The sequence below is a fragment of the Acartia tonsa genome, chromosome 10 (assembly GCF_053477335.1).
Source record: "Acartia tonsa isolate MP-2025a chromosome 10, ASM5347733v1, whole genome shotgun sequence".
NCBI classification, from domain to species: domain Eukaryota; kingdom Metazoa; phylum Arthropoda; class Copepoda; order Calanoida; family Acartiidae; genus Acartia; species Acartia tonsa.
The window spans coordinates 34,851,843-34,862,325 of NC_137269.1; the positions used below are offsets into that span (position 1 = coordinate 34,851,843).

At 31.3% G+C, this 10,483-nt stretch overlaps 1 protein-coding gene across 1 annotated transcript; it reads right to left on the reverse strand.

The window, feature by feature from the left end:
• Positions 1-600: 600 nt before the first annotated feature.
• On the reverse strand, positions 601-6,186 carry LOC145330352 (uncharacterized). Its single transcript, XM_080174986.1, has 6 exons — positions 6,162-6,186; positions 5,336-5,433; positions 4,909-4,971; positions 2,700-2,822; positions 995-1,045; positions 601-606 (listed from the first exon to the last, which is right to left on the reverse strand). Exons 1-6 carry the CDS (start codon positions 6,184-6,186, stop codon positions 601-603), a joined length of 366 nt encoding a protein of 121 aa, XP_080031112.1.
• Between the last annotated feature and the right edge of the window lie 4,297 nt (positions 6,187-10,483).

The window sequence follows — 10,483 nt, forward strand, 5'->3', positions numbered from 1 at the left end:
AGAAGATTTTAGCAAGGCAGCCCGCGTGGGTAGGCAGGTCAAACCAGGCTTGGGTACGTCCTAAATAATCAGATAGATTGATATTAATAATATGTTTTGTTATATTTAACTATTTTCAATAGTATAGGGCTATGTTATAGGATTTTATTTTTATTTAAGCAAAGTTTGTGTTATACAATATAAGATTAAAATCAATATGTGATGCAATCTTTAACATGCGATCCTTTTCAAGACAGACGGCGAGAAACCAGTATATAATTTACTACGTCCGTCGGTCATGCTTTAAAAGACAAAGAAACTTATTTTTATAAATTGTGCGTATTTTTCTTTATTTCTATGATATACATTATGGATGATGTCAACCTTGTTTTTTTACCTAGCTTTCAGTGTAATACTTGTATATCAAACCATGAAAAACATACCTAGTAACAAAAGTAATGTGTTCCAATTCACTGCTGGCCAACTGTATGACCTTAAGGAGTGACTCCAACATGCCGCAGGACACCAGCGCCTCGCCGCCGCTCTCATACGACGCCAGGTGGTACAGGAACAGCCCGGAATACAGCAGACCCTGAATATTTTGGTTAGGTTAAAAAGTTATCATTCCTAAGTAAAGAACAGAATAAAAATATGGAAATAAATATTATATATTTAAAGTAATAAAGAAAGATGGATAAATAAAGATCGGTCTTATATGTATTTGATTTGTTTGGTTTTATTTTCTTCCATTCTAGTTTGTAAAGAGAGTTTAAAAATGCATGTTTTAAAAATTAACAATGCTGAGCTTACAAACCGCTGGATCGATCTGTATGGTTCTCCTATTCAATTAGCTTCTCATAAGATCAGGGAATGTTTATAACTATATTTATGTATGTACTTAGGTAATGTTAAATGTGGGTTGGAAATTCGTCTTTTATCAATGATCCATATTTTTTTATTATAGAAGGGATAATTTTGTTTATCATAGTTGGGAATGTAAATAAATCCTACTTACCTCACATAAAAGTATAAAAGCTTTGAGACCTCCAACTTTATTCATTACTCCCTGAAAAATACAAATCAAACTCTAAAACAAAGTAAAACGATCTTGGTAACCGCTGAACCGATTGGGTTCTACTCTAGTGAATATATCTACTGGTCATGTGGTGGTTTTAAGCTATTTTCTTAGGGCGTTGGACACCCCGAACCCCGATTTTTCTTTATCTTTTTCTTTTTGTAAACAAAAACATATAAGCGTTTATTTTCATAATTTAGGAACGAACGATTCTTTAAAGGAAGGGGACTTCCCAATACCCCATGGCGCGAAGAGGCTAGGGGCGGAGCGGTTTGTATTCTTATATAAAAGTAATAGGATGTCACTCTGTCCGTGCCGAAAGATCTTATTAACTGCTTTCCAGTTCTCCTTTACAATGAAGCAAAAGTTTTCTAAAGAAGGTGTATCAACTTTTTTTTTATGGCTAGCCGGTTCTTTTAGTAAGTAGTAGATGTAAAATTTTTCATAGAATTCAGATATGCAATCGGTTTTTTTGTAGACCTCTTATTTTTTAAGTAATTTAAGTTTTTTAAAAAAATAATTAAGTCGGTTTTAAGGTACTAAAACGCAACAAAATAAAAGAAGAAAATGGCCAGTAAGAACAAAAATAATAAGATCTTTAATTTGACACCTTACTTTTAAAATTCTGTTGAGTAATTATTGAAAAAATCTATTTTTTTAACCTCGGTTTAATAAAAACTTTAGACCTAAATATTTTCTCAAACAGACATAAAAAACATGGGTTCATATATACCTTTAGAATCAGAAAAATATTACGAATCCATTGTAAGCAAAATTGAAAAAAAGTAAAAAAATAAAAAAATATAAAAATGGCCAATTGTATTTTTTGTTCTGGCAACACTATCGTCTTCCCTTTTTTACCCCCTCTTTACCCCCTCTATACCCCCTTCCCATTTTTATACCCAATTCAAAAGTTAAGACGTTGCCTGTACAATATAATATGATATTTTCATATAATTCCTTTTATTGTAGTTTATATACTATATTGTAAACTTTTTTTTTCAATTTTGCTTACAATGGATTTGTAATATTTTTCTGATTCTAAAGGTATATATGAACCCATATTTTTTTACTTGTGAAATGATAAAATTGAGTTCAAAGTTTTTATTCTCGTGGGTTTAAAAAAATCGATTTTTTTCAATAATTACCTGACAGAATTGAAAAAGTAAGGTGTCAAATTAAAGATCTTACTATTTTTGTTCATAATGGCCATTTTCTTTCTTTTTTTTGTTGCATTTTAGTACCTTAAAATCGACTTAATTTTTTTTTTTTAAACTTAAATTACTTAAAAAATAAGAGGTCTACAAAAAAAACCGATTGCATATCTGAATTCTATGAAAAATTTTACATCTACTACTTACAAAAAGGACCGGCTAGCTATAAAAAAAAAGTTGATACAACTTCTTTAAAGTAGGTCCGTAATCGTATGTATGTCCGTACGTCCTATAGAATGGGTAATTTTGTGTATTAGCATTGGGTTTGTACATCAATTTATTTATCGATCATTGTCTTATCCCTTTAGATCCCTGGATTTATACTGAATTGTTATCGCATTGTATTATAAACATCTCTCCGCGGATATTATGCGGATAGTATGACTGAGAACCAGTTCTAATCCAGCGGATATTTATCAGTTTTACTATACCTTTGCCTCTGGTGGAAACTGGTTTATTTCTGCCTGTAGTCTGGCGTCGAACGCGCTCATGGGGCCGCTGATCTTCAGGTAATCATGGATGTAGCTGTGACAACTGTCCAGGATGGCCACCTCCTTAATAATTAAAAAAAATATATAAAAATAGCCCAAAACCTGTTAAAAAGCAGACCAACGTAAAATTTAAGAAAGGGATGGCTATTAAATTGAAGTACATCCAAATTGATGATACACAAAATTACTGCAGATTTCATCAAGTGGTTTAATCGTTTGTACACTTAACTTAATGAACCAAACAATCAAAATTCATTAAAAGTCCCCAAAGTAGATTAAAAACGTTATTATACAACTTTGAGGACTAGTATAATGCCCAATGTCCGCACCCTCCCTGGAAAATAATTAGGATTGCCACCCCTGGTTTCATCCAAAAAGAATAAAAAAAAGTTTTAATTTATTGTGATAGATATGGGGGGGGGGGGTATCCAGCCAAAATGTTGGAATCTTTTTCTATTATTCACATGTACAGGAATAATATACGACGAAATTACAGAGTTCATATTATTATTGTGTCACTAGGTATAGAGATCTCATGTATGGGGATTAGATACAACCATAGTGTATATTATGGTTTTAGTGATTTTAGATCACTTTTTTTTCAAATTACATTAAAAAAAAGTTTTTTTTTTAATGAACCAAGAATTTTAAAATTACTATTTTATGGAAGAAAAAAACTGGGTTAACCAAAGTACACAATACCAGAGAGAGAGGGGACATCAGCTGTTTATTGCACTAGTCCCCAAACTCTTGTAATAACGTTTTCACGTTCGTTGGCTGACAACTTTGGGGACTTGGTCAATTTTGATTGGTTCAAACGTTTCAACCGTTGATTTTAATTTACATAAGGGGTAGTTTTCTGAATCATCATTGTCTTATAATACAGATAAAAAATGTTGATATTTATGATACAAGTGTATACACAATAATGGCGTCTCTAGTAACAATCTATAACAGGTCAGGGGTGTATATTCTGCATGTGATCCCCTGCTAGGGTGCTAGGGGGGGGGGGGGGTATGAATAATATGTGGGGGTGGGGGGAAAAAATAAAGAATAGATTTAGCTATTATTTGTAATGTATTTAAGAAGAAAACTTAATTAACTAAATGCATTTAGGGGGAAGGAGGCTAATTCATTTTATTTTCATTTTTCTCCCTTTTCGGGGGAAAAAGTAGGGGGGGGGGGGGGGAGAATGAAATATTTTTTAGCAGGAGAAAAAATGAACCTTGTGCAGAATATACACTGATACAGGGATCATTTACGAACCTCAAGAACCAAAACTGGACTGGAAATATTTGTTGCAGCGATAAGAAGATTAGGTACATAGACACGACGTAGATACAACCCGATAGCCCCGATAGCATAGTATTAATAGCATACAAGGAGGGTGGGAACTGTAAATTGTATCTTATTCGAGGAATAAAAAATCTGGGTAATTTTATTAAATTGTGAATGGTTACTAGCAGTGTCTAAACTTTTTATCCAGTAAGAGAGATGTAGATTTCGGGTAAAATCCGTAAAGGTGTGTGTTTTAAGCAGTATTTCGGAGCCGGAGCCGTATTTTTCGTTAAAAACGGCTCCGGCTCCAGATTAGCTAAAAATGATTTTTTAAAGTAATATTATAATTTGGCAACGGTCTATTTCCATATAATAAACTGAAAAACTATTGTTACTTAACAAATAGACACACATCCTTCTACTTTTATATAGCTTTAATCAGATAAAAGCAAAATATTTTATATTAGGTATTTATTTTATTTTATCAATTTCAATAATGAACAAAAATTTATATATTAATTTTAGGGTAGGAGCCGGAGCCGTATTTCCAGATACGGCTCCGCAGAGCCGGAGCCGGAGCCAGAGCCGCATCAAAATTAAACGGCTCTGACACCCTGGTTTTAAGGCTAAAAATAGTAGTAGAACGATAATATTCACTAAATATATGATGTGTATTTCTTATTGAAAAGTTTAAATAAATTTTTACTAGGTACTGTTTTTAACTTATAACACATAACCTTTACGGATTTTACCCGAAACCTACCTCTCCCTTTAAATCTAAAGAAGAAGTAATTTTGTTCGTCATCATTGGGAAAGTTCATTAATTTATCATTCATTGTCTTATCCCTTAAAATGCCTGTGCACATTATACCTTATCTGATAATTGAGGTTTAGGAGGTTTTGTAACCGGGGGAACAGAAAGAGCGGCAGCATTCTAAAACAAGAAGAAAAAAAATATAAAAATAGCCAAAAACCTGCTAAAAGTCATTCTGTCCGACATGGATGTTTTATACTTATTTATGCTCTTTAATGATGGGAATGTTGTCAAGAATTTTCAGCATTCCATCTTAAATAGCAGCCGAGAAAATCATATTTACGGACTAATGCTTCTAGTAATAAACAAGGATGACAACATCTATTTAGTCGAGAAACACAAAAAAATAAAACGACAACACACATTTCTATCCCAGAATTACGAAATGGACGCACTTACATTTAAGAGCTAATTATAGAGATGCTTCACTTATAACAGTATGTCTAATCATCCTGGGAATCTTCATAGGACGAATAAATATTACCTTGCCGTTGGCCTCTGTGAAAATGGGCAAATTCAAAGTTTTCTTTGAATTATTTTTCTTCTTCCCCTTCTTTCCCCCCCTGTCAGGCTCTGGTAAACCTAAAATAATGGATTGTTTATTACACTGGTACCCAAAGTTTTTTTTGTAGATCAGGAGGACAAGAGCCATTGGACGACTGTAAACTGTAATTGGTACCAATGATGAAGTAGGCCTGCAAATTGCAAAAACGAGGCGAGCAGTTTCCACAAAATTAAACTTCATTACATTAAATTACAAATACCTACCTATTAATATTAGATTTCTGAGAAAGAGAAAGGGACAATTGGCTGTTTATTATTAGGGATCTAAAGGGATAAGACAATGGCCGTATAGATTGATATACATTCACACAATGACCCCTTCTGTAGATTTAAATTAGAGGTTGAAACGTTTGATCACTCAACTTAATAAACCAACTAATAAAAATTCACCAAAGTCTCCAAAGTTGTTGAGCCAACAAATAAGAATACGTTATCATAAAACTTTGGGGACTAGTGTAATAAACAACTCATTGTCTCTCTGGTTTCTTAAAGAAGTCTCCAAAGTTTTATAATAAAAATATTTCTTGTTAGTTAGCTTAACAACTTTGGGGACTTTAACTGCATTTTGAGTTATTAAGTTAAGTGTTCAAACGTTTCAATTCAATTTTACTCTACAGAAGGGGTAATTTTTCTGTGTCATCAATTTATCGGCCAATGTCTTATCCCTTTAGATCCCTGTTTAGGACATCTTTCTCCCCGCGGAGGCTTCAATAATGGAAGCTGTATCCCATCCTATTATTAACTGCGACAATGGCTCAACACGTAGTGCATCCGCTTAAAATCAATTTAATGGACATTTTATATAATACGGAAAATTTCTTCCTTTCCCTGTACCTTATAAAAATCGTCGGAAAAAGCCGTTTTTTAAGCAAACAAAAGCACGTTTTGCTCTATCTGTGAGATATTATGAATGAGATAATGTTAAGATTTGATATTAAGATGAGAAAAATTTACGTTCACAGTCCCTTTAAAGACACAATACCTGTAATAATAATGTACAAACTTTTCAACCAATAATAATACCCTGGCCTTTCTAATTATAAGCCTAGGCAGAGGCATGCTGGTGATGCTAGCTCAAGCATGGACCGTGGTTTATGTAGAACTAAACTTCTGAAGCCAATAACCAATTACAGGGTTACGAAAGTTTAAATTGATGTTATTTTTTTTTAATGTTAATATTGAATGTAATATAGTTTTGTAATGACATATAAAATATATTCGATAGAATATAAAAAAATATAGTGCATTCAATATTAAAAAAAAATTTAAATATATATAGTTGTTAACCATATATGAATCTATTTCCGGCCGGGTTCTTAAAAGATAATGCCGCGTTTTTTCGACATTTTTTACGCTATGAATAACAAGCGCGACATTCGCGAAATCTAAAAGAGTATACAATGATTTATTTAATTATTTCGCTTTTGATGGTACGGCCTTCATAGAAAAAAAAAGATTATCTTCAATCCATTTTTGCTGCATATTAATTAATGCATCTTTTTAGAGCTGTGTTAGACATTAGAAAAATTGCTAAAAAAATAATTTAAAATTCAGTACTTTTATGTTATATACTCTGTTTGAAATTCTATCGTCAACGTTCAATCAATCAATGTCTAAAAAACGCCGAAAAAATGTGGCATTCATCTTTTAAAAACCCATCTCGGTGGTATTTCCGGTTGGCAAAGACAACATAAATATAGAAATCATGAAACATTGTTGTTCCACAATTTTGCCACATTTTTAAACATCTTGCTTAAAAAAAATCTTCCAAACAAATTGTAAATTCTACAAATTTAAATATTTAGAGAAAATTGAGTAGTAATTTACTTCTTGATTCAAAATATTTGATTAAATTGAATCAAAACTAATAATTATTTTTGGCACTCTATATTCAAATAATCATAAGCTTATCAATAGTGCGCATGCGCGCACAGAGGTGCCATAAATTTCAAAACTTAAAAATATAAGTTTTGTAGCGAAATTACTCTATAATTCGAAATCTCTGTCTTTCTTTTAGAAACATTCAGGGGAATATACGAAAGCTTATATTTATATTAAAGATGAAAAATCGATAAATTCAAATGCACATGGCACATCTGCGTACACACACACCTGGATTTTTTTTCTTTTAATTTTAATTCGTATGAAGCTAGCTCTAATAAGTAAATATTAAATTTGATATATTTTTGACGATGCGGGAGGATGTTTTAAAAGAAATGATGAAATAATTTTCAAGGTTTTAAAAAAAAGTTAGCTTCTTTTATGCGAAAAAATTCAATAAAAAGTAAAAATTTTTACCAAAAAGTTGGTCAAATTTTACCAAGTTTTTTTTTTGTCAAAGTCCAAAAATCTGGACTTAGCCTAAAAATTTACCTTGTCAATTTTTACCAAAAAGTTGGTCAAATTTTACCAAGTTTTTTTTTTGTCAAAGTCCAAAAATCTGGACTTAGCCTAAAAATTTACCTTGTCAATTTTTACCAAAAAGTTGGTCAAATTTTACCAAGTTCATTTTTTTTGTCAAAGTCCAAAAATCTGGACTTAGCCTAAAAATTTACCTTGTCAATTTTTACCAAAAAGTTGGTCAAATTTTACCAAGTTCATTTTTTTTGTCAGAGTCCAAAAATCTGGACTTAGCCTAAAAAAATACCTTGTCAAATTTTACCAACTTTTTGGTAAAAATTGACCAAATTGCGTTTTTTTGTCTAAGTCCGAAAATTCGGACTTAACCTGAAAAATAGAGTTGTAAAATTGACCACATTTTTGGTAAAACTTCCAAATGTGGTAAAATTTAAAAAAAAAAAAAAATTTTAAATTTAGGCTTCATTGTATAGAAGTCATTATTTTAAAGTACTACAACTGATTATGAAGAGCTGTTTTTAATTTAAAACACAAAAAACGGGGTTTTTTGTTTCGTCAAATTTTACAAAAAAAATGGTAAAATTTTACTAATTTTTTGGCTAAAATTTTTGCTGGTAAAATTTACCACGAAACTGGTAAATTTTACCAGCTTGACCAGCTTTACCACTTTTCCGGTAAAAAGGGTGAAATTTTGTGGTATTTCGTAGAACCTGGGCTGGACCTTACTTAACTTAATCTAGAAAATAGAATTATTTACCAAAACTTTTTTTTCATTAAAAAATTCAAAAAAATCTAAATCTGGAAGTAGGAAAATGTGCTCCAGTGGTGATAATTGGGATAAAAAGTTTTTAAAAAGTGTGTTTGTACCTCCGTCGTAAGAAGATCTCGCCAACGACTATATTGTTTATATGACGTTGCTTTTAATGAAATAAATTTAATGGCTAAACAAAGGTTTTAAGATAGTTCCTGTCGTCTTTATATTTTATTTATTTTATATTTGAGTGGTAGCACTCATCCTTAAACCTGCTAGTATGTTAATATCATAAGATATGAATAGTACACCTTGAGGTCCAACCATTTTAGAGATATTGCTTCATACATACACACACACACAAACACACACAAAGAACTAATTACTGTAGTATTCAAATAATTTTTCTTTCAGAGCTTAAATATGACGACAATTACAGAAACTTCTAGAATTCTTAGGAAAAAAAATCATTATCTTATTTTTGATAGAAAATTTTGAGTATTAAAGCTACTCCACAACCGTGTAGGTCGGTCTGTTGATTCTTATTCTTAGGTCGGTATTTATTACTACACAATATCACATTAGAATCAAAGAAAATAATTGACTTTTAAAAATTACTTACAAATTAGAATAAAATGAATCAGATATTTTTCCTTTAAATTTCTGAACCCTTTTTGCAATTTTAACTCGATAAGTAAAAACCATAACTTCTTTAGAAATCATTAATCATATGAATTTTTTTATTATTAAATGCTATGCTACTTTTGGATATAATTGTATATTTGTTGTAATTATCCTTGTAAAACAAATTTTAAAATGATTTTACCAACTGAAATAACAGATTATCAAGGTAATTTTCTTGTTTTAATCATCTTATAAAATGTCCTTTTCCCTCACTCATAGACTGTCTGACTCTTTGACCTTCTCTTTCATTCAGATTTGGTGTAGACTCTCTGAGAAAAGCATCTTCTTAAACGTTGTTTTTCCTCAAGCATAGACTGTTTGACTATTACTTACTCTTTCGCTCAGATTTTGTGTAGACTCTCTGAGTAAACAAAACTTTTCATGTTTTAAGCATCTCTGTAATTGTTGTTTTCTCTCACATATAGACTGTCTGACTCTGAGACTATCTCCCTCAGATTTTGTGTAGACTCTCTAACTAAAACAAAATTCATCATTGACTTACTTTTTTCACTCAGATTTTGTGTAGACCATCTGAGTAATCAAAACTTTACATTTGTTGGTCATCTTCTAAATTGTTGTTTTCATTCAATCTGAGACTTTCTAACTTTGACTTTAACATTCACTCAGATTTTGTGTAGACTTCTGAGTAAACAAAAAATTGCATGTGTTAAGCATCTCTGTAATTTTTTTACGTCACTCATACACTGTTTAACTCATTGACTTACTCTCTCATCCAGATTTTGTGTAGACTCTCTGAGTAAACAAAAAATTCATGTGTTAAGCATCTCTGTAATTTATTTTACGTCACTCATACACTGTTTAACTCATTGACTTACTCTCTCACTCAGATTTTGTGTAGAGCAAACAATAATGGGATTGGTTTACCCTCCCTTTTGCTTCTACCTTAGGAACACAGTAATAGTGTCTGACTGATTATGACGTAAAAAAAAAATTTGCCAATGAGAGGCCACTATAAATTTTACCATTGGTCAATAACGGCCTCTCATTGGCTAATTTTTTTTTGTTACGTCATAATCAGTCAGACACTATTACTGTGTTCCTACCTTAGGCTTAAACTGTCCTATTTATTCAGAAAATTTGCAATTACACCTGTTTAGAACAGTGGTGTGCACAGAAATGATCATGACTTTGATATTTTATGCAATTAATTTAATATACATTTTGAACATGTTTCAATACATGATTACATAAAAAGTTTGTCAATTTATGACACCCACTACACCCATAAAAGTATGATGTTATGACTGATACTAA